The 25,309-nt window shown below is 39.2% G+C and overlaps 1 protein-coding gene across 7 annotated transcripts in view; it reads right to left on the bottom strand.

The window, feature by feature from the left end:
- Positions 1-2,531: 2,531 nt before the first annotated feature.
- Positions 2,532-25,309, bottom strand: part of dync2h1 (dynein cytoplasmic 2 heavy chain 1) — a 509,574-nt gene continuing 486,796 nt past the window's right edge. For 5 of the 7 annotated variants that reach the window (XM_069891173.1, XM_069891174.1, XM_069891175.1 and 2 more), the window contains 2 exons: positions 13,762-13,878; positions 2,532-3,128 (listed from right to left, as the gene is read on the bottom strand). In XM_069891173.1, the coding sequence (XP_069747274.1) occupies positions 2,970-3,128; positions 13,762-13,878 (276 nt within the window). In that variant the 3' untranslated portion in view covers positions 2,532-2,969. Of the gene's footprint in view, positions 3,129-13,761; positions 13,879-20,234; positions 20,401-23,007; positions 23,088-25,309 lie in introns of those variants that run through there. The other 2 variants (XR_011342189.1, XM_069891176.1) reach the window with 2 other exon arrangements.

Raw genomic sequence — 25,309 nt, 5'->3', positions numbered from 1 at the left:
TCCTGTTTGTTCTTTCCTCCATCTTTGCTTGTAAAAACCAAAACTTCTTGCAGGGCTCCAAACCCAAAGATCTTTATCAGCACTTGAGCCCGGACTTTTCATTTGCACCTGCTTTTGAAGTTCTTTCCCAAAGCAATTCCATTGTCTTTGCAAAACCACTGGTGCATGAATAAGCTCTTGCATTTTATCTAGATGTGAAGTCTTACTCTGTTTGTGAAGTAACCTACACTGAACCCCCACAATCTATCTCTTTAAAGACATATTTATATATAATATATAACCCATAACAGTTGCATACTCAGCAGTATGTTTGCTGCTACTCAGCAGCATTGTCTTGCTGTAGGATGAAGCACTGTCCAATGAGTTTGGTTGAACTGAGCAGAATAGATGTTTCTATTCATTTCAGAATTCATTTTGCTACTGCCATCAGCAGTTATATCATCAATGAACGTAAGTGCACCAGTACCTGTGGCAACCATACATGGCCAGGCCACAACACCCCCACCCCCATGTTTCACAGATGAGATGGTATGCTTTGGATCTTGGGCAGATCCTTTGCGCCTCCACACTTTGCTCCTGCCATCACTCTGTTACAGGTTAATCTTGGTCTCGTCTGTCCACCTTTTTCCAGATTTCTTCAGACTCTTTTAATTATTCCATGGCAAACTGTAATTTGGCCATCCTGTTTCTGTGGCTAACTAGTGGTTTGCATCTTGCAGTCGAACCTCTATATTTCTGTTCATGAAGTCTTCTGCAGACAGTAATCATTAACACATCCACACCTGCACCTGAAGAGAGTTCCTGATTTGTTAGACTGGGGATTTGTCATCATTATGATGAGAATTGTTCTGTCTGCCTTGGCCTACCAGTCCCTTTGTGATCATTGAGCTTACCAGTATGCTCTTCCTTCTTAATGATGTTTTCAACAGTTGATTTTGGTAATCCTAAGGTTTGGGTGATGTCTGTTACTGTTTTATTCTTGTTTTTCAGCCTCATAATGGCATATTTGTCTTTCATTGACTCAACTCTGGTCTTCACATTGAAAAATGGCAACTATAGACTCCAAAGATGATTAAAAGCTTAGAAGCAAGCCTAGCTCTCTTATACCTTCACCAATGAAGTAACTGAACATAGCTCAGTACTCACAAACACCTGTAAAGCCAAATATCCCAAACATTATGGTGCCCTGAAATGAGAGAAAAGTATTGTAATTTCTACATAGTCAAATCAAAATATATACAAATGCAGGTAACCATGAATAAAATCTGGAATGTGCACTTTGATCACATGTGAATTGTTTAATTACAAATTTAAAACAGTGGGGCACAGGAGCAAATAAAGGAAAAAAAAATGTATTTGTCCCAAACACTATGGAGGGCACTGTAGACCATGATTCAGCCTTCATAGTCTGTCGAGCTGAGAATATGAAGGATCCATGGCCCTTTGAGAGAAGATATTCATCCTTATTATCATCATAAATGGCTGCCTCCTAAGTCCCATATTTCTACATTCCCCATGAAAGAGAAACTTCTTTTAATACTTGTTTATCAAGCAGAAATTAAACTGACATACGCCCCTCAGAAGTTAACATGTTTCAGGAAGCTTACATTTAATTTTTCGAAGCTCCAGTAAGTATTAGCCCAAAATGCTCAGTCTTAGGACCACTTGCCTCCACTGAATTATTGCAGCAGTTTATTTATGCATAGAAAAACTTCAAGAATCCTGACTACATACAAAATATATGTATAGTTGGTATGCAAGAAATCACATTAAATTTAGATGATTTAAACCTTCCATCTATGGAAATGCAATGAGCAGGAATTGTGCGGGAATTTTAGCTTTCCCCATTCTATTATTTTGGGGCACTGGAAACACAAGGACAGGAATATAGTAGCCTACCCTCTTTAGCCTTTACTACCATTACATAATATCAAGGATTATAAGCACCTTCATATAAATTTTGCTCAAGTTTTGATCAGTACCTCTATACTCCAAATCTTAATTTAATGAACACAGCTTCCATAGTCTTCAGAAAAAGATTTACAGCATTTTTATGCATGAAGAAGAGCTTCTGGAATATTTCTTCACACTAGATTTAATTTAAAGGCCATGTCCTCCAGTATGAGAGCTCCCTTTCCCTATTGCCCCACAAGTGGAAATAATTCTATTTCTTTCAATTCCAAATGAGGAGCATGATGGAACATTTCCATGTTCACCCAGAATAAAAAATAAATTAATATTTACCTTCAACTCTTAATTTATCATTCCTTCCTTTAAGTTGTCACTTCTTCCCAAGACCCCACACCATAATATTTGTATCATTACTTCCAGAAAGCACAAAATGATTGTGTTCTTGCTCTTGCCTCCACCAGTCCTCCTATCCTCCACACCCCATCAAATTACTTTATAATCACATAAAAAACTTACAATGGCTATTTATATAGTATAGATGAAGAAGGCAATGAAAGTAATTCCCACAAGCACCGTTTTTAATCTGTGACATTAATGAATAAAACGATTCAAAGAGGGTTTTCTTAAGTCAACTATTTTAATCTGGTAACTAAATACAAAATAGTGGAAAGCCCGTATTTGGTCAGGTTCATGAAAATACAACTTAACAAGAAGGATCTATGTAACATTAAACTTCCAAATTAACTGTCCAAGCATGAACAAATTAGAAATTGAAAAAGTAACACATTCCTGAGGTTAAAAAAGGGGAAGTTGTTCAAAACATTTTCTTTCCAACAAATGACTAATCACTAAATTGAATAAATTGAACTGATTTTGATAATTTTTAATTGAAATAACGTAACATAAGTTAGAGATGCTAACATTTCATAGGATTTTGTACTATAATATCTCAAAGTGATAGGCAATAAGCAGCAGAACCAACACATAAACAAGAAATACTTAGCTTTTTATTAAATTTGAAATGTCATATTTTGAGACTTCATTAAGAAACACAAAGACTATGGATTCTTCAAGAACAAAGCTGCTCCACACTGAATCCATTGATCTTGGCTGACGCCACAGGGAACATCAACATTTATGACAACCTGATCTCGTTCAGCATTGGCGTAGACAGGTAGGGAAATACATTCTCCAGGAGAGTGTGGCCCAATAGTGTCCTGCAAGAAAAGGTTCAAAGTTTCAAAGCCAAAAACAACTAACAGAATAAAGCGAAACAGTCTTCTGAAATCTCAGCAGACAATTTATGGGAGTCTGGGCCAGAAAAATCAATAGGAACCAACAATTTGATCAAAACAGGAAATACGAAGGCAAGCAAACAATGAACAGTCTTGGACAGCTTGTCCTTTTGTGTGACAACTTTCTGGTAAACTATCAGAGTATAAAAGGCCTTGGTGGAAAGCTAACTTCCCTATCTTTGCAGATAAACATTTCTAAAAGGCAAATGTATATTGTTGGGAAGTAGGTATGACAGGTTATTCTGCTAAGGGAGAGGAAGCCTTTGAAATTTGTTTTGATTTAGCTCTGTTCTTTTTTTTACTTTGGAAAAGATACAAAGGGTTTGGTCTTATTTTCATACAAACTCCATTTTCCCAGCAACACAATTTATATTTACACTAGACATTTCAAGTATCTCACACATTTTATATGGAGATCCACAATTTGCTAAGGAGATACTTTTCTTCCTCTGGATTGGTTTCCAGGAGTACTGTTATTTTCTTGTTTCGGTAAAGATTAATAAAGTAGATTTTATTGCTTCTCTTTCAAAGTTTTTCCAAATGTTTATGGACTTTTTCTCATGGACTGGAGAGGTTGGAAACTCAGTTTGCCAGAAACAAGGCAATTTGTAGAGCTAAAGGAGATTCCTATCTTGGATAACCTTTGACAAAATGGGCCAAGGGAGGCCTGATGAATCGGCACAAAATAAATGGCCTGGATTGTAATGCAAATTTTCAGAACAAGTTTCCAAATCCTTTTGACTTCTGTTCAAAGGTATTTGAGCATTACACTACAAATTTAACTGATGAATTCAGGACTTAATTGTTCTAAGCAGAGAGTCGTTAAATAAGAGAAATGGCAGCAGAGGAGTTTATGTGAAATTTAAACTTAACAACAAGGGAAAGTAATGCATACTGCATGCAAAAGGCTTATATGAGTAACCCAGTACAATGCTCATGCAACACCAGCAACCCAGGCTTGAATCCAGTGCTGTCTGTAATGAGTTTGCATGTTCTCCCCATCATCAAGTGGGTTTCCTCTGAATGTTCTAGTCCCCACCACCACCCCCCCACCCCAACATCCTCCAAAAAGATATGGCACGGTTGGCACAGCAGTTAGTGATCAGGGCCAAGGTTCAAATCCCAAGCTGTCTGTAAGGAGTTCGTACATTTTCACCATGTGGGTTTTCCCCATGGGCTCCCATTTCCTCCCACCATTTGAAACATATCAGAGGTGTAGGTTAATTGGGAATAAATTGGGCGGCATGGACTCGTGGGTCGAAGTGGCCTGTTACCGTGTTGTATATCTAAATTTTAATTTTTTAAAAATTAATACGGAGTAGTTGAAGGTTTATTGGTGTATTTGGGCGGCAAGGGCCTGTTACTGTGCTGTAGTCTCTAAACAAAAAAAGTGAAGAAATAAACATGGAACTCAGCAGGTAAATACAGAACAAGAATCCTACAGGAGCCAAAAGTGGAGGAAAGGGTCGAGGTTTTCAAATGAAGTGTGGGTAAGAAACCAGAGTAAAGGAAGTGAAACCAATGTCACAGAAGATAAATGGTGGAATCTTGTGTGAAGAAAGTGAAACTGGAGGGATTCAGCAGGACAGAATGGTCGTCTATTTGTGTTGTACACAATAGTGCTGGAGAAATTGAGTAGGTCACACAGTATCCATGGGAAGTAAAAGGCCGTCAATGTTTTGGGCTTGAGCCCTTCAACAGAAGTATCAAAAATCATCAAAAATAAGAAGAGGAAGGCGAGGGGGAAGAGGGAGGAGTACTGGCTAACAGGTAAGAAGTTGATACAGGTGGGAAGGGAGAACAGAAATAAGCTGAGAAGTGATAGCAGGAGAGGGCAGAGGGCTAAGGAGTGCAGCTCTCTGAGAGGAGAAGGAAGGGAAGGGGGTGGGAAGCTGGAGGAAGGAGGACAGAGGGAAAGAGAGAGACTGGGAGAGAGTTAACAGAAATTGGAGGTCAACATTGATGCCGTATGGTTGGAGACTGTTGAAAATAGTCACCTATCTATGATCTGCCTTTGGGTCCATGCTAGAACTCCTGGTTGCTAACCATTTTAATTTCCCTAATCATTCCCACACAGCACGATTGTCCTCAGCCTCGTTAACTGCCAGGGTGAGATTAGGTACAAACATGAGAAACAACACAACATAATCACGAGCATTGATTATCTTAAATTCAGGTAACACTGCTTTCATTTCTTTAATATTCCCATTCTTCCTTTTCTCTCCAACCCTTTCCTGCCTCTCACCTTCTGTCCAGTAGCCCATCCTCAGATTCTTTCCCCCCTCTTCACCCTTGTTAAACTCAATTTCACCCCTTCTTTTTTAGTCTCAACTGACCATTTCTATCCAGAAATGCTGCCTGACCCTTGTGTCCCTCCTGGCTTCTCTTGGATCACCAACAATGATAAATGACAGGTATAAAGAATGTTTTGGAAGAGTTCATTTCGAATTCTTGTGCTTGAACTTAGACCTGTTTCTCCATGGTCTTTATATGTAAATCATGCTTAAATGCCATTTTTGATGGGGTTGATGATTATTTCCACATCATTTAATGACCATCAGGAAACTGGCTCCGGGCACTTGCAGCTGCAGTCCATCGAGGACAACTGATGATTGCCTGGCATTTGGTGATTCAGCTAATAAATCATAAGTTGCATGGCCATATTTCCTCCACTCTCAACAGTAATTACAGCTTTGGGGAAAACCAATATCGACTGATATACTCACAAAAAACTGGAACACATGGCACAGGATTCAGACACAAGTTAGCAACTTTAGGGTTATTGTTGCCAAAAGAAACTTCACACAAAGCCTTGCTTTCCAATGGCATGTGTGTGAAATAATTCACTGGACCACCTTTCACTGATCACAGCCTTTTTATCTAAAAGCTATTCAGGGCTAATTGCAGCAATCATAGATGACTTGATCAACTTACACCGATAATTTATTGGGCCAGCACATCAGGCATAGAGGAGATACAGAGGTGGCATCGAGTACATTTCCCGTAAGTTTCTCATTGTCTTCTGTTGTTCTGCTGTGAATGCCTTGGCAACATCAGTCCTGCTCTTAGCATCAGCAAAACCAAGGAGCTTGCTGAGGATTGTAAGAGAGGGAGGATGAGGGACCACGCAACTAGCTTCAGTGATGGGATGGCGGTGGAGAGAGTTAGTACCTGCAAGTTCCTGGGAGTCCACATATTGGAGGACCTCCCTTGGAGCCAGCATGAAGAAGCAACAAGTAAACTTTTTAAAAGGTCTGAGGAATTTGGCATATCATTACAACCTCTATCAAATTTCTATAGGTGCACTGTGGAAAATATACCAATTGGTTGCAACTCGGCCTGGTTTGTAAACTCAAGGCCCAAGAATCAGAAGGTGGCAAACCTACACATGCACCATGGGCAACCAATTCCCATCCATTGCAGACATTGATGTGAGACAGTGCCTCAAAAGGACAGCAAACATCATACGGACCCCATCACCCTAATCACAACCTCTTCTCTGTCATTTTGTTCACATTTTTCAAAATTGTCCTGTTTGCCATATTCTTGTCCTTTCAATTAAGATCTATACATTATATTTGGATACATTAAACAGTCTTCATCCAAATTAATTTTTAGAGAGTGAAAAGTTGAGTCCCTGGCACCAGTCCCTATAACTCCCCATTAATCACAGCCTTCAAACCTGAAAATAACTTGGTTTTCATTCTTAAACATTACGCTTGATATTATGCATTGTAATTTGCATATTTTGTTATAAACTCTCTAATTTCAAACATATCAAATCAATTAGTTAACTCTCATCTATTCTATGAGTTACATGCTCAAAAAGGTCTGTGTTGAGTTTGCACAGTGCTATTTGATTTATTGTCTCCTGTCACATGAACCGAGATGCAGAGAAAAGTGTAGTTTTGCATGTTATCCTGGCATTGTAAAAAAAAGTCTCCTCACTCCAGCACCATTTTGGGTTTTAAAATTCTCAGGAAACGAAGTAACAAGATTAATTATGACAATAGTCAAACTGGATTTCTTGCATTTTAACATAATAGGCAAATCAGATTCATTCACAGTGACTTCCTGACATTCCAGGACCCACTCAGTCATCAGCTTTTCAAGTATCACTTTCCATGTATCCTGTTGCCACTTCCTTCCTACTGATGTCAGGCAACTACTGCTTCTTGTTATCTATCAGCCTCTTTCCGTAAATACTGGGGTTACACTTGCTACCTTCTTTGGGAATTGTTATTGAATCTGTGGAATTTAGGAGATGACAACCAGTGTATCTACTAGTCGCACAGCCACCTCCTTCAAAAGCCTTGGATAAGGACAAAACAGGAAGATACTGGGCTAGTTTGTGGTGGCCCTGGCTGGTTACCCTGTCCGACTGCCAGCACTGCCTACTCACATGGACTTGCTCTTTCTGGCTGCTGACCCTGTTCACCCAAAAACCTCCCATGAGACGTTGCAGATTCCAAGCGGTGATTAACCTTCGTGCAGCATATCCTGAGGCTCTGCCCAAAATGCACTAATGGCCTTTGTCAGCTCATTGTTGCAAAAGGTTTTTAAACTGCTTTAAATGTGTTTAATAGTTAGAAATATCTATTCAACTACATACAAATATACAAATATAAAAGGAGAAAAACAATAAAATTAAGGATTTTAATTAAAAACAACCTGACCATAAACCACTTCAACACTATCAAAGATCTTACAAGGAAGAGAAATAGAAGACACAAACCCAAGAACAGACACAGAAGAAGAAGACCAAGCTCTGCACAGAGGAATAGGAGGAAAAATGAATGGACAGTACATAGATTAAAAAAAAATTCAAGAACAAATGAAAGCATTAAAAGAATGGTTGACACTAGAATTTAGTGAAATGAAAAGTACAGAAGAAAAAGTGAGTAGAATAGAGCTGGTCATAACAGATGTTGGGAAAGGATTAGAAAATGTGGAAGAACATGTAATGGCGGTAGAAATGGAAGTGAACGACTTAAAAAAGAAAATAGGAAGAAAGTAACAAAAAAGTTAAAGAAACACAGGAGTTGTTAGCTCAAAAGATGGATATAATGGAAAATAGGCGAAACAATGTAAAGATAGTGGGCCTTAAGGAAGATGAAGAAGGCAAAGATATGAAAGAATTTATAAAAGAATGGATCCCAAAAGTCCTGGGAATGCCAGAAATGCAGGAAGGAATGGAAATAGAAAGGGCACACAGAACATTAGCCCCGAAACCACAGTCACAACAAAAACCAAGATCCGTTTTAGTAAAATTTCTGAGATACACGAGAAGAGAAAATATATTGGAGAAGGCAATGAATAAAATTAGAGAAGACAAAAAACCACTGGAATACAAAGGTCAAAAAATTTTTTTTCTACCCAGACATAAGTTTTGAGCTCCGAAAGAAGAGGAAGGAGTTTAACGCAGAAAAATCAATCCTATGGAAAAAAGGCTATAAATTTATGTTAAGATATCCAGCTGTGCTTAAACTAGTTATCCCGGGGGAGCAAAACAGACTGTTCTCGGATCCGGAGAAAGCACGAGAATTTGCAGAACGCCTGCAAGACAGAAAGAGAGATGAAGAGATGTAACAAGAACAAAGAACGATGACAAACTACATATAAAGATGTAAAAATAATGTATAAGTAAGAACTAAAGGAGGGAAGAAAAGGGAAGTACGGGAGAAGGGGGGAAAAGAGGAAGGGGTAAAAAAAAGAAAGAAAAGGAGAAGAAAAGAGGGGGAACTTTGTTTTAATGTGAAGATAAAAGTCTTTTCTGGAGGGGGTTGGGTGGGAGAGAATAACAGTCACTGCGAAATCAGTTGACACTTGTGAACGGGTTCGCAGTCTGAATGGAGAGGGGAGTTGTGGTTGCCCGGCAAGGGACAAGGGGTGACTCAGAGAGGGAGGGGGGACACTTGGGGTTAAGGGAATTTTAGATGTGGGAGTGGTTGAAGCATTTTATGTTTTGGAAGTGTTGTCATACAGTGCGTTCAAAAAAAGAAAACTGAGAAATGAAAATGGGGAAAAGGGGAAAGATGGTGGTGAGGAAATGGAAATGAGATGTAAACAGAGTATGAGATAGCCATATTGAACTATATGACTATAAATATTAACAGAATACATAACCAAATCAAAAGGAAGAGGCTATTAAATTTCCTGAAAAAAGAAAAAAAATATATATAGCATTCGTGCAGGAAACACATCTAACTGAAGTGGAAAACAAGAAATTAAGGAGAGACTGGGTAGGGCACGTAACGGCAACATCATATCACTCAAAAGCCAGAGGTGTAGCCATATTAATCAATAAAAATGTACCAATCAAAATAGAGGAGGAAATAATAGATCCTGCAGGGAGATACGTAATGATAAAATGTCAGATATATTCAGAACTCTGGAATTTGGTCAATATATATGCACCTAATGAAGAGGATCAAAAGTTTATTCGAGATATTTTTTTGAAGATTGTAGATACGCAGGGGAATATATTGATAGGAGGGGACTTTAACCTTAATTTGGATTCAAAGATGGATAAAACTGGACAAAAGACTAGCAGAAAGAACAAAGTGGCCAAATTTATGGTTAAATCAATGCAGGAAATGCAACTTTTGGATATATGGAGGAGACAACACCCAAAGGAGAAGGAATACTCATATTATTTGAGTAGACATAAAACATACTCAAGGATTTACCTGTTCGTGTTGTCAGCCCACATCCAAGGGAGAGTTAGGAAAACAGAATATAAAGCTAGATTGTTATCTGATCACTCACCCCTGTTATTAGCAATAGAACTGGAAGACATCCCACCAAGAACATATAGATGGAGATTAAACTCCATGCTACTTAAAAGACAGGATTTTAGAGAATTTATTGAGCGCCAAATTAAAATGTACTTTGAAATAAATACGGAATCAGTGAAAGACCAATTTATATTATGGGATGCAATGAAAGCCTTCATCAGAGGACAGATAATAAATTATGTAACTAATATGAAAAAGAACTACAATCGGGAAATAGTAAATACAGGAAAAGAACTAGCAACATGGGAAGATACAACAAAAAGAAGAGAATTGGGGGACAAAAAAATAAAATACGAAACACTACAAGCATATAAAGCGGAGAAGAACATAATGAAAATAAAGCAGAAATATTATGAGCTAGGAGAAAAAAACGCACAAAATACTAGCTTGGGAGCTTAAACAGAACAACCTAAAAGAACGGTATTTGCATCAAGGAAAAAGGACAAAAAAATTACATATAACCCAACAGAGATCAATGAAAACTTTAAGGAATTCTACGAGCAATTATACTGAACTGAGAATGAAGGGAAAGAAGACAAAATAGATGAGTTTCTAGCTAAAATTGAACTACCAAAATTGCAAGAAGAGGAGCAAAACAAATTGATAAAACCATTTGAAATAGAGGAAATACAAGATATATTAAAAAAGCTACCGAACAATAAAACGCCTGGGGAGGACGGACTCCCAATAGAATTCTATAAAACATTTAAAGAGTTACTAATTCTTCCTCTCCTGGAAGTAATGTACCAGATAGAAGAAGCACAAAACATGCCAGATTCATGTAAAACAGCAATAATTACAGTAAATCCAAAGACGGGGAAAGATCCACTAACACCAGGCATCGTATAGACCAATATCTCTACTTAACTCAGATTATAAGATAATAGCAAAACTATTAGCGAACAGATTGGCCGACTGTGTACCAAAAATAGTAAAACTAGATCAAACTGGATTTATTAAGAAAAGATGAACAACGTACAATGTCTGTAAGTTCATTAACTTAATCCATGCAGTACAGGGGAATAAGATGCCAACAGTTGCTTTAGACGCAGAGAAAGTCTTTGACAGGGTAGAATGGAATTATTTATTCAAAGTATTACAGAGGTTCAATCATTACCAATTCCCTTAACAAAGAAATTCTTCAATGAGCTAAAGAAAATAATAAGGAAATTCTTATGGAAAGGGGGGAAACTGAGGATAGTGCTAGATAAATTAACATAATGGTACAAAAAAGATAGTTTGCAGCTACCAAACTTTAAAAATTATTATAGAGCAGCACAATTAAGATATCTATCAGATTTTTATCAAACAAGGGAAAAACCAGATTGGACCAGGATAGAGCTAGATAAAATAGGGGAGAAGGTACCAGAACATATACTTTATAAGTGGGATGAAAAACTGGTGCAATATAGAAGTTCACCAGTACTGCACCATCTGCTCAACATTTGGAAGAAGATTAACGTAGAAAGGAAAAAAACAAATTACCAACTACCAAAATTATTATTGATGCAAAATCAACTAATCCTTTTCACAATAGATAACCTTTCCTTTAGAGAATGGGAGAGAAAAGGGATTAAAAGAATAGAAAATTGTTTTTTGGGAAATAATTTATTAACATTTGAACAAATGAAGTACAAATATGGAATAACTCACTGTACAATGTTTGCATACCACCAATTGAAAACCTGCTTAAAGGACAAATTGGGAAGCAGACTGAGATTACCAGAAGGAAGTAACTTTGAATATGTGATTACAGACACAATGATAATTAAAAGATTTATAACAGACATGTACATCAAGCTGCAAGAGAAAGAAAATGATGAAATAAGCTATAAACCCAAACAAAAGTGGGAACAAGATCTAAACATAAAGATAAAAAATGAAATATGAGAAAAAGCCATGCTCCGGAACTATGAGAAGTATAATAAACACGAGGTTACACATGATACAATATAATTGGTTACACAGGCTATATATCATACCCCAAAAGTTAAATAAATGGGACCCAGCAGTATCAGATAGATGTTTTCGCTGTAAGAAGGAAATGGGAACAACAGTACATGCAATTTGGGCATGTGAGAAAGTGAAAAATTTTTAGGAAGATCTAAATCAGGTATTAAATAAAATCACAAAAAGCAACATACCAAAAAATACAGAGATCGTTCTTCTAATATAAGAAGTAAAGAATTAGCCTCAAACTGGATGAAGCTCAAAAAAGATTTATTATGATAGCCTTAGCTGTAGCAAAAAAATGTATAACGTCAACTTGGAAATCAGAAGAGAACCTGAGAATACAGCAATGGTACATGGAAATGAATAAATGTATTCCATTGGAAAAAAATAACAGAATTTAAAAAATAGTCACATTATTTGAACAAATTTGGGAACCGTACATGGAACACAACAGAGGGCCTACCGCGGATCTCCACCCCCTAAAATGATAGAATGAGAAGAAGACGGAATGAAATGACCCAGTGTGTAAAAGTAGATGACACAATTTTCTTGTTTATTTTCATTGTGTGATGACATTGTTTAATGGGTTTATTGTATTGTATATGTTGAATGTTTAATGGGTTTGGAGGGAGGTGGCAAGGAGGGAGGGAAAGGAGGGGGGAAAAAGGGGAGAAAATGACACTGTGTATATTCAAGAGGGAAATGTTTGTGTGTATGTTGATTAATATGGTTCATAGTGTGAAAAATAAAAAAAATTAAAAAAGACTATAAAAGATCTGTCTGCATTATTGAAATTCTACATTATATTGCACTAACTGCAAATGTGAATATTTATTTATCTGTTCTTTTATATTTATTTTGGTCAAACAGTGTAATGTGGTATTGTAATTTCTACTGTTGTTGGCAGTTGTATGGCAAATAAAAATTACAGTGCATTTACATATCGTACTAATAAATATCACAATAAACATCTAAAACAACCAAATTAATGTTTAAAATATCAAAATAAAGCAAGAAAACTCAAACCTTTATCTGAACTACATTCTCCAAGCATAAAGATTACTTTAGATTCACCAAATGTATCTCAACAGTACTTTGAGTAAATATGAGGGGCTAAATGTGAAGTGCATCCAGCCATACCCACCCATCCCCACCACTGAGCATGTCAGTGTCCTATCACTAAGCTAAGTGGTGAAAGGGAGATCACATGCCAAACATGCATGGTAATTCCCAAACTAAGAAGTAAAATGTAAAAATAGTGGTCACTATTGAGCCTCATGGATATATATGTACATTTGATTCAGTACATATCTGAGGGAATCGTTCAGAAAAGCCCCCGTGCCAAGATGGCAACGTGAAAATTAATTAATTGTAAGTCCATGCTTAAAACTGTTTAACATGCAGATATCTCTCTCATTTTTCTGAAGTGGCTGTTGATTCACTTGATCAACATGTAGGCCTAGAAAAAAAATTACCTGATCAATAGTTCAGAGCCATTAAGAGATTGTGTGCACACTACAGCGGTTGTATTTTAAAAGCACGGAGAGCACTTTGAGTCCTCTATCATAGTAAAAAAACATTACAATTAATCTGTTTCTTTTTACATAATATATAAATCATAAATTTGAATGGGTGAATTGTGATCTAAAATAAAAACTGAAAATGTTAAAAATGCATGGTAGCTTAATTCCAATTTGAAAACAAAGATAAATTATATTTCTGGTGAGATACCACAGATGGCTTCATCATTTTCAATTAGGTTGGATAAAACAGTTTAAAGGTTTATTCTCTAAATAATTTAGTACCTGAGTAATCCAGGCCATATAACAAGGGGGCACAGCTGACACACTGGGAGAGTCATGCTGGTTTGCTGAAAGCCGATTACCATCAAAGCTGCATCCCTCTAGAAACAAACCTCCAACCTGCAAGACAGATCAAATATTAGGTTGTGCGTCAGAAACATTCAGTGCAAAAATTAAGTTAGCACTGGGTTAGTAAAGATGAATATCTTTTGGATTAAAAAAAGATCTTAAGCACTTTTGCTGATAAATAACAGGAAGCTAAATCATGTAACCTTACGTGTAAGAATAGGAAATCTGATTCAAACAAATAACATCTCCATGAGGGCAAACCCTGCTCCTCCATGGGAGGATAAAATTCTTGGCATGAAGCATACTATCTACCTGCAGACACAATTGAGCTCAAAACAATGATAAATTTGTGTTTTATTATACCAAGCAATATTTTATAATCTGATGTACCAGACATTAAAATAACAGGAATTACAGAACAATGGGTATTTGATCAATGTTTTGCATGGAAACCCTGAGAGAGTTCTGACATACAGTTCTGATTTTTAACCAGGTGCACACACACAAAAAACATTAAAATTGCACAATTGCATATTGAAAAATAAAATCTAAATTGTAGCGGCCCGCGGACCATACCTCAGGCTGACACAGGAAATGATCGTCGAATGCGGCGACTGGCAAAACATCGTGTGGGTTGGAACATTCATTTCCATAGGCCACTGGTAGAGCAGTGAAACTGGCCAATCATCACCAGTGGATCCCAATCGGGCACCCAAGGTAACTAATCGGCAGCCGGTCCGTCAAGCCACACCACGGTGGTGACGCGGCTGAGCTGACTATAAAAGGCAGAGATGCCACTGAGTGTCAAATACACTCTACTGGTGTGTGTGTCTTTCTTCTCCTCCGGATTCGAGCTACAGCCTTAGGGCTATAACCGAGAACTATAACCTAGCTGTAGCTATAGTGATCATATGGCGCTTTGGACCCTAAGATGGAAGAGCAACTTGCGATCAACGCCGTGGCATTGAAGCCGCCCAGCTTCTGGGTAGTAAGCCGAGGTGCAGTTCGCCAGTCGATGGATCTTCATTGATGACATGCTACCACCACTTGGTCAGCGCCCTCGATCAGGACACCGTAGCCCACATCATTGATTTCCTCCAGCAGCCCCCGGAATGTTATGTAGCCATCAAAGAGCTTTAACCTGCACTTTCAGACTCACAAAGTGTGAGCACGCTGCCTGACTGTTGCATATTGACAGTTTGGGGGTCAGGGCCATTTCCGCTCTCATGAGCGACATGCTCTCTCTCAACGATGGCCACACCTTCTGCCTGCTGTTCCAGCAGATATTCCTGGAGATGCTGCCTGAGGACGTTTGGCTGCTCATCGTGGAGGAAGGCCGATGACCCCAGGAAGGTGGCTGCCCGAGCAGACCTGCTATAGCCAGCGAAGAGGAACACCTGCGCTTCAATCGAGCAGGTGACAGCACCACATCATCAACGCCCAGCCACATCATCAACTGACCGTCCATCTGACTGACCACCTGAACAACGCTCCCCACCAGTGAGCAGTACTTTTTATATCACCGACGGTGGGGTTCTGAGGCCTGTCGATACTGCTCCCCCTGCGCGCTCCAGGGAAACACCCAGGCCAGCCTTCGTTTATGGCTGTGACAACCGGTCAACTGCATAGCCTGTTACACCTTCAAGATTCCCTGTCGGGCCAATGTTTCTTGGTGGACACTGAGGCACAATACAGCATCATTCCCCCAACAGCCTGGAGGGCTGCTGCAGCAAGGTGGGCTGGGAGCTCCAAGCAGCAAACGGCTCCAATATCAGAACATTCGGCACCCGCACCATTCCCCTACACTTCAGGGACAGACAATTCACTTGGAAGTTTACGGTGGCAGCCATGCAACAACCATTACTGCTCCAGATTTCCTGCAGGCCAACTCACTCCTGGTGGATAACAAGGGGTGCCTGCTGGTGGATGCCCGGACATTTCAGTCACTCTCGCTCAAGGGCACTGAACTCACCAGCCCCCACCTGAACTCAGTGAATACTGCTGACAATGAATTCACTCGGGTCCTAGCAGAAATCCCCTCCATCACCACGCCTCATTTCCATTTGGCAGAACCCAAACGTGGGGTGATGCACCAAACGTTACAGAGGGCCTTCCCCTCCATGCCAGGGTGCGGCGTCTCCACCCTAAAAAACTCAACCTAGCCAGGGGGACGAGTTCAAAAAGATGGAGGAACTCGGCAATATACAGCACTCCAATAGTCCTTGGGCCTCCCCTCTCCACATGGTCCCCAAGGCAGCGGGGGTTGGAGGCCGTTTAGAGACAACTGCCACCTCAACGAGGCCACCATACTGAAGAGATATCGTGTACCCCATATCCAAGACTTCACTGCTAACCTTCAAGGGGCATGGATATTCTCAAAGGTGAAGCTCATCAGGGGCTATCACCAGATCTCGGTATACCCCGAAGACATCCCAAAAACCGCCACCATAACCTCCTTTACATTGTTTGAATTTCTCCACATGCCCTTCGGGTTAAAAAATGCAGCTCAGACTTTCCAGAGGCTGATGGATGCAGTAGGCCACAATCTGATGGACGCAGTGGGCCAGTATCTGCATTTTACCTTCGTCTATCTCAACGGCATTTAATCGCAGCCAAACCCGTACTGAGCACACCACCCACTTAAAATAATTATTCTCCAGGTTGAGTGATTTTGGCCTAACCATGAACCATTGACTTCCTGGGCCATCATATCGACCAATGTGGAGCCAGACTGTTACCCACTAAGGTGGATGCTATTCGCTCTTTCCCCGTGCCATCGACAGCAAGATGATTACAAAAGTTTGCAGGGATGGTCAACTTTTATCGCCACTTCATACCTGCAGCAGCCCTGCATCATGAGCCCATTCTTTCCCCTCATGGCAGGACCAAGTAAAAATATACAATTGACCTAGGAGGCAACTGAGGCCTTCCAGGCCACGAAAAATGCCCTAGTCAATGCCACCCTCCACGTGCACCCGCGGACAGTTGCCCTGACCGCCCTCACATCAGGCGCCTCCAACACAGCTATCGGGGGTGTACTTGAGTAACTGGTGAATGAACAATGACAACCACTGGCCTTTTTCAGTAACACCTCAGACCACCTGAGCTCAAGTTCAGTGCCTTTGATAGAGAACTGTTAGCCTTATACCTGGCATTTCGGCACTTTCGTTACTTCCTGGAGGACTAGAAATTCAAATTTTACACAGACCACAAACTCCTTATCTTCACCTTCAGTAAGATGTCAGATCCGTGGTCAGCCAGGCAACAGTGGCACCTGTCCTACACTTCTGAATTTACAACAGATATTGAACACATAGCTGGTAAATCCAACGTGGTGGCCGACGCCCTATCCCATCTGGCTATCTTGGAGGTTCGCGGCCCTACCCTTGGCATCAATTACACGGCCCTGGCTGATGCGCAGCAAGCAGACTATGACATTCTGGCATACCGGACAGCGCTCACTGGGTTACAACTGGAGGTCATCCAGATAGCCCCTGGCATTCGCACACTGCTCTGCGACACCTCAATGGGTAAACTTCACCCTGTCATTCTAGCTGCATGAAAGAGCTGGGTTTTTGATGGTCCTCAATTTGGCTCATCCCACCGTCAGAACTACAGTCAAAATGGTGGCCGTCAGGTATGTCTGGCATGGCCTCTGCAAAGAGGTCGTCCTGTGGGCCAGGACTCGTACTCAGTGCCAGTCATCCAAAATCCAGACTCGTATCAAAGCTCCACCACAAACATTCGAGTCAGCATGTCGCTGCTTCAGCCACATGCATATTGACATTGTGGGGCTCCTATCCATATCCAGAGGTGCACTTTACCTCCTCACTATGGTCGACCAGATGACCAGAGGCAATGCCACTATTAGAGGCTTCCACAGAGGCACGTGCACGGTCTTTACTCAACAATTGGGTTGCATGTTTCAGGGTCCACGAACACTTCACATTGGACGGTGGGGGGGAGGGGGGGCCCAATTCACTTCCAGTCTGTGGACTGCCACACCACGGCATATCACCCACAGGCCAAAAGGTTGGTGGAGAGGTTCCACAGACACCTTAAGGGAGCCTTAATGGCATGGTTTACTGGACCTAACTGAACCAATGAACTCCCTTGGGTCCTGTTAGGCATCTGCACCGCACCCAAGAATGATTGCGAGGCATCCTATGCCGAGTTAGTCTATGGCACAGCCCTAGTTATACCAGATGAATTTGTGACAGCACCTGAGGAGTTATGGGAGCCCCCAGTATGACCACATTGTCCCGACTGTGCGAGTGCCTAGGCACCCTGGCCCCCACTAAACCTAGACCCCACGGCCAACCCTGCACTTATGTCCCAAATGACTTTATTGACTGTAAATACGTGTTTGTTCGGCACGGGGCTTACCAGCCACCTCTAAAGCAGCCTTACAAGGGGCCATACCATGTCCTTAGACACAACAGCTTCATTTGTGTTTTGGACATTGGCGACAGGGAAGAGACTTTCATACTCGACCGGTTGAAAGCAGCCTACTTGGACTTTGACCAGGCGATTACTCACCTGATCCCACAGCGCAGGGGTGAGTCTCCTAAAAACAGTGCCCGATCCCTGGTTCTAGAGGGGGGTTGTAGCGGCCCATGGCCTACGTCTCGGGCCAACACATGAAATGTTGACTGGCAGCCAACAGAGCAGTGAAACTGGCCAACCACTGCCAGTGGATCGCAGGGGGTCCAATCGGGGCCCAGGCATCTGAGGTAACCAATCGGCAGCCATTCCACTCAAGCCATGCCCCAGTGGTGACGTGGCAGAGCTGACTCAGTGTCGAATACATTCTACTGCTGTGTGTGTCTTTCTTCTCCTGCGGATTTGAGCTACAGCCTTAGGGCTAAAACCAAGAGATTTAACCTAGCTGTAGCTGTAACGACCTTGCTACAAAATGTTATTTATTCTAAAGAAAAGAATAATTCCCTGCAACTCCCTGAGGTAGTAATTATACCAATTTTACTACACAAGACCAAAATAACTTGTATGCCTGGATTAGTGCAATTAATTGTGGAAACTCAAAGATAACACGTTCTATAAGGTACTTTTTATTTGGTCTTTACAGATGCATTTGATGCAGAAAAAGTTAATTTTTATGTAAAAAACACATTAAAATAATTGAATGAGATGTAATTGAATGTTTTAATAACACACCTAATTAATGCTGTATATCATTCCTAATTCTATAAAACTAATTTTAACCAATATGATGTAATTCCTTTAGAAATACTTTTGAACTTTCTCTGGCCTAGGATCTTTTTTCTCTGGAAATGGTGCTGCATTAAAATTTTATAACCAGGTCTAAGGAATCTTCTGTAATAGAATTGGCTTTGTATATTGAATGCATTTTTCTCTCTTTGCTCTACTTAGCAACCCATGCACCAATTATATAATTTTGTGACAATCTATAGTTCTTATGGTAAATTATGGTGAACGGGATATATATCAGAATACAATAAATAAACTTGAAGAATCATCATTTAGAAAATTTTAGGAAATCAATCCATCTTTGTAACTAATTGGTGAAATAGCCCACACTAGTTTCTTTGTGTAACGTTCATCTTATTGGTCAAGATTAACTTACTTTACCAACACATTAAATTTAAAATAAATTGCTTTGATTTTAAATTTCAGGTGTAAAGAAAGCATAGCTTGAAAATTATTTCTGATAATCAAGTGACACTTGTTTTAGGATAGCTGTACTCAGAATGGAATGAAAAGAGTGGCAATTTTTCCCATTAATTGTATTCAAGACAATGACCTGGCATCACAAGGTAATTTTTATTGATATTGGTAATAAGACCAGTGAAGGAATGTGCAAAAAGTGCAATGAATGGCAACAATATAAGTCAGTGGCAACAAGTAACTAACTAAGCCCGTTACTTCTCTAACAATCACAGGGCATAATCCTTCCCTGCCACCAATGTCCAAATGTAGCAGAGGATGCTTCTTGCATTTAGATCTCCTTGGCGATGGAAGACTTGAAGGACTTTTTAACTTCTCAGGAGAACCTTTGGTCTTTCCATGGAAACTTTCGGTCTCGCAGGAGGAAGAACCATTTGCTCATTGGCTGACCCAAGATTGGGTAGTTATTGTTGGGACGTCCAGTCGCGGCTCATTAATTTCCTGTGTGCCCATTGGTGAGGGTATCTCTGGAACTGGTAACGGGGTCAGATTCAACATGGCCTCATTGGCATAAACCCACTTTGGATCTGGTGTGTCAAAGAGATCATGAAAACAGACCCTGGTGTATCTATTGCTTTCAATTGATTGATGTGTCATTTCCATACAATTTCTCCCACCAGTACAGATAATGAACATGGGCTCAACTTTTTCAGAAGCACTCCCCTTATCTATGTTTTTTTATTCTCTCGGTAATCTCTCACCAATACTCACTGTCCAATATCTAGAGTTCTGGTTAGTTTACGAGGAGATGCTGATCACTGGTTATGAAGCCCCATGTTTGGGTGTACAATGGAACGTATGGTTCGCAAGTTGTGTCCAAACATCAGTTCTGCCAACGTGAGTTTTGTTGTAGAGTGTGGGGTTATCCTGTAAGATAACAGAAAATTTCTGGGCCTTCATAGCTTTTTTTAAAAGTCTGTACAAAGCGTTCTGCTTGTCCATTGGTACTTGGATGATAGGGTGCCGATACGATCAAGTCAAGTCAACTTTATTAATCATTCATACCATGGTTGCACAGTAGGATGAGATAGTAATTCTCCAGGACTACGGAGCATATTTACATAGATATAAGTTAGAAAAGCAGTTAATACATTAAAATATTAAAGTATTAAGACATATACACTGAAAGTCCATGGTGCACTATGAACATCTGTACTGGGAGTTCAGGAACTCCCATGGAAAAAGCTGTTTCCCAGTCTGGACTTAAGGGCTCGAGTGCTTTGGTACCTTCTGCCATCTGGCAGAAGGAAGATCAGTTTAATGCAGGATATGTGGAATCTTTCACAATGTTTATTGCTTTCCACCTGCATCGAGTGCAGTAGATGTCCTTCATGCTAGGAAGTGATTCCCCAATGGTCTTTTCTGCTGACTTCACTATCCTCTGCAGGGTCTTGCGGTCTGAGGTGGTACAGCTTCTAAACTAGGTGGTGATATAGTTGCACAGGATGCTCTCAATATATCCTCTGTAGAATGTAGTGAGGATGGAGGGTGGGAGATCGACTTCCCTCAGCCTTCACAGGAAGTAGAGGTGTCTTATATTGCTTTTTTTTGGTTGAAAGGATCAGTCACAAATTGTGGACCATTGTCGAAGACCATTTCTATTAGCATTCTGAATGGTGTGAATATACTCCTTAGTCTCTCAATTGCTTTTTCTGCTGTTGTTGTCTGCATTTGTGACTTTGCATCGACCACAATCAGAAACTTTTCACCCATAAATGGACCAGCGAAATCAATGTGAATTCAGTGCCAGGAGTGTGAAGACCATTTCCAGGGGTTCAGCTTCGGCTTGGGTGCCTTAGGGTGCATTTCTTGGCCAATGCAACATCTTTTCTTGGTCCATTCATTGTCTATGTCTTTTTTTTAAATATTTTATTTATTCAACATATATAATATCAAGAATTAACAATATTATACAATAGTAACATAAGATATTAACAAATATATGCTGAAACTATATCAAAAAACTAAAATAAAAAGGAAAAAAAAACACTACTACAATAAAAACTAAACCCCCTATGAACCCACCCTCCCCCTCTAAACCAGTCTAATCCCAAAACTAAAATAGATGGTATTTCATTATAAAATGATTACAAGTGATTCATTTGGATTGCATCAGTTGACACTCAAGAGTCCTCAAAAACATCATAAAATTATTATACCTTCAGGGAAAACTTCACTGATCAGGAAAAATAAGTTAATAAAATCATAGTTTTAATTTCATCATTTTAGCATACAGATTCCAAATTTGCAAAAATAAAGAATATTTATCCCTTAAATTAAACATCATTTTTTCTAATGGAATACAACTTTGAATCTCAGCATCAGATTTCCATGTTACAGCGACACATTTCCTTGCTATCACTAAAACCAACAACAAATTTTAATTGAAAATCTGACAGCAATAATTTAGGAGTAACATTTTCAAAATTTCCTAACAAAAGTAAATCAGGATTTAAAGGAAAGTTCTCCCCATTATCTGTTCCAAAAATTTACTATTAGAAACCCAAAAGGGTTATACTTTGAACAAGACCAAAATGAAGAAAAGTTCCAATCTCCACCTGTAAGATGAATGTTGTTTTTTTGCAAATTCCAACTCAAGCAGAAGAGGAGAGTGATCAGATATTAATCTAGGGTTATAATCTACACCAATCACTCTTCATTGATTTTGAGCAGAAAGCAAAAAAAAAAAAAATCAATTCTAGAATATATATTAAACCTGCTGGAATAAAAAGAGTCATGCTTATCCTTAGGATGTATTCTTCTCCATATATCAATTAAATTAAAAACTTTCATTAAAGAGAACAATATTTTAGCCACCTTTGATTTCACTATATTTCTTGAAGGTTTATTCAATACAAGTTATAGACTTATCACCACCCACCAAAACATTTTCGTCTACATTCACTAAATTAAAAAAAGTATCCCGTATAAATCTCTGATCATCTAAATTCGGTGCATAAACATTCAATAAAGTCCATTCTTCATGAAATATTTGACAATATATTAAAAGATAACTTCCTGCTGGATCTGTAATTACATCGTGAATTTTAACTGGTAATTTATTTTTAATTAAAATTACCACTCCCCTAGCTTTAGAATTAAATGTCAAGAAAGCTACCTGGCCTACTTTAAATGTTCACTTTCAGTTAAGTGAGTCTCTTGTAAATAAGCAACATCTACTCCTAATTTCTTGATATATGATAAAACCTTCTTTCTTTTTATGGGTCCATTAATCCCATTAATATTAAAACTCAATATCTTAACTATTTTACCCATTATTTTCTGAATTATTATCATACATTCCTGTCCAGAATGAATTCCCAGAAATTAACTTGGACTGAGGTGTCATCAAGTGCAATCCAACAACATTGAATTTATTCAAAATACAAACATTATCAAAAAGTATTAAGCTAACAAAAAAAGTAATAACAATAAATCCCTCCTTCCCAAAAATGCCAGAAAAACCAGCATTACCATCCTCCATTTTACGGGTCACGGTCAAACCATGAAAACACATGTAGTTGTCAGAAACTAACAAACACAACCTCCGACTTCTGTGAGAAAAGGAAAAATCATTATAGAAAGAGGAGAACATACTCCCCATTTATTAATAAATCATTTCAACAAGTTCTCTTGTGGTAACTGAGCCTTGGGCAAGTCTTTCTCAAAATCTTCAGCCTGAATATAATTGGTGAAGAAGGAATTCTGCTGATCTGGCATAAATACTTTCAATGTAGCTGGATCTCGCAGCACAAATTTGCAACCTTTATCATATAAAGCCTTCTTAACCAGATTAAACTCTTCCCTCCTCTTCAAAAGAGCTTGACTCAAATCTGGATTTTAAAAATATCTTATCACTCTAGTAGTTCAAAGGTCCGTGTTCTTTAGCACTTCTCATTGCTAAGCCAAGTATCTTCTCTCTATCTTGATAATTTAAATATCTGATCAATATGGACCGAGGTCTCTGTTTCAGTCCCAGTTTTGATTGGAGAGCTCTATGGGCTCTCTCAATTAAAATTCTCTCTTTGAAATTTTCTCATCCAAATATATCCAGTATCCAATCTTTTAAAAAAAATAATATTTTGGCCATTCCAACAATTTTAAGATTATTCCTTCTACTATAATTTTCCAAAATATCGATCTTCTCCAATAATTTTTCATTCAAAGAAACCAAAGCAGTAACAGAGTTCTCATTAACATTTGTTCTTTCGGTCATCTTGAATTCTTTCTTCTAATTTATCAACCCTTTGTGAAACGTTATTTATTGATTTGGTTAAATCAATTTTAACTTTTTGTATTTCTCCAGTTAAAAATTTAAAATTATTTTTCATTGCATTTGCAAGTTCATCAAATTTAGTTTCAATTTTATCAATTTTTTCTTAAAAAAACATTGCCTTCTTTTGTGCTTGTATCTTCCTCTTCATTTGCAGTGTCATTACAATCATCTTCTTCTTCTTCTTCCTCTGCACTGAAGCGCTGGTCTGGCCCTTTAAGAGGGGTGAAGATTTTTTTTCCTTTATTTTCATCCACAGCCTGCATGCGCGACTCCTCGCGCATGTGCGGTGCAGAAGGAGCTTTCCCAACGATGCCATCTTTGTGGAGAGCTGCAGGGATGGCTCCGTGAGACGGTCCCTCTCCATGGCTGTCTCCAGCGGCTCCAGGAGAAACTTCGGCAGCTGTCTGTGTTGAGAAGTTAGGCCCAGGTTCCTTTTTCTTTTCTCAGTTTGCATTTTTCTTTCGGAGTAGTTTTTAAAGTTTATTCTTTTCTCTATTTTAGTTTCAATTGTCAACCATTTAGACTCGAGGAACTTTAAAATAACTTAAATAGTAAAAACCTTTTAATTAGTACTTTGTAAATTAAAATCCACTGGAATGCTGCATTCCCTATGGCATCATGTGACCTCCCACAATGTCTATGCCCATTGATGGCAACCAGACGTGCAGGCGCGCTAGGGACTTCATTCGGACCATCCCTGAATTATTGTTGTGGAGTTCGGCAAACATGGTTGCTTGCCATAGAATAAGGTTTTAATTTGGGCCAAATCTCTTGGCTTTGGGCCATCCATTTAAGGTTAAGTACAGGATCTTGATTGGGTTGCCTCATTTTGTACCTTGTTACTGATAGTTTTCACTGTAATTGGCAAATTTTGAAGTTGTTTTTTGATAATGGCTGTGGCCCGAGCTGTCCAGTAGGTCAATCCTTCTATTTGTTCTGTCTCTGGTAGAGGTTGGCATGGCAGTTTTCCTTCCCTGGACTATCTTTTAAATTGTAATCGTATACTGCGAGCTGTATTGCCCATCTTTAAATTCTTGGGGCCATTAGTACTGGAATGCCTTTCTTTTGGCCCAAGATTAAACTTGTTGTCTGTCACTAAGGTGAACTTTCTACTATATAGGTATTGATGAAATCTTTTGACACCAAAAATTATGGACAGTCCTTCCTTTTCCAAGATGCTCTTTATCTGTGACCTGTGACAATAGTGCTCCTAAACTTACTGGTGACGCATCGACCAGAAAGGTCAAGTTTTCTCTCTTTCTGTATGTAGTACAACATCATTAAAGATCCTTCTTTAGTAGTGGTTAAGCGGGTTGCACAATGTGGACATGTAAGGGATATATTTTGGATAATGGTTCACCAAACCTAAGAATGATTAATTCAACTCGATTTGTGGGGCAAGGTGCCCTGCGGATGGCTTTGGTAGCTGCTGTGCTCATCTGAACTTCTTCACTGTTGATTACAAATCCAATATGTTACTGAGGGTACCATAAGCACACA

This window comes from Narcine bancroftii, chromosome 7 (assembly GCF_036971445.1).
Source record: "Narcine bancroftii isolate sNarBan1 chromosome 7, sNarBan1.hap1, whole genome shotgun sequence".
NCBI classification, from domain to species: Eukaryota; Metazoa; Chordata; class Chondrichthyes; order Torpediniformes; family Narcinidae; genus Narcine; species Narcine bancroftii.
The sequence above is the reverse complement of the archived record's forward strand: the minus strand, read 5'-3'. Positions and strand labels throughout refer to the sequence as shown.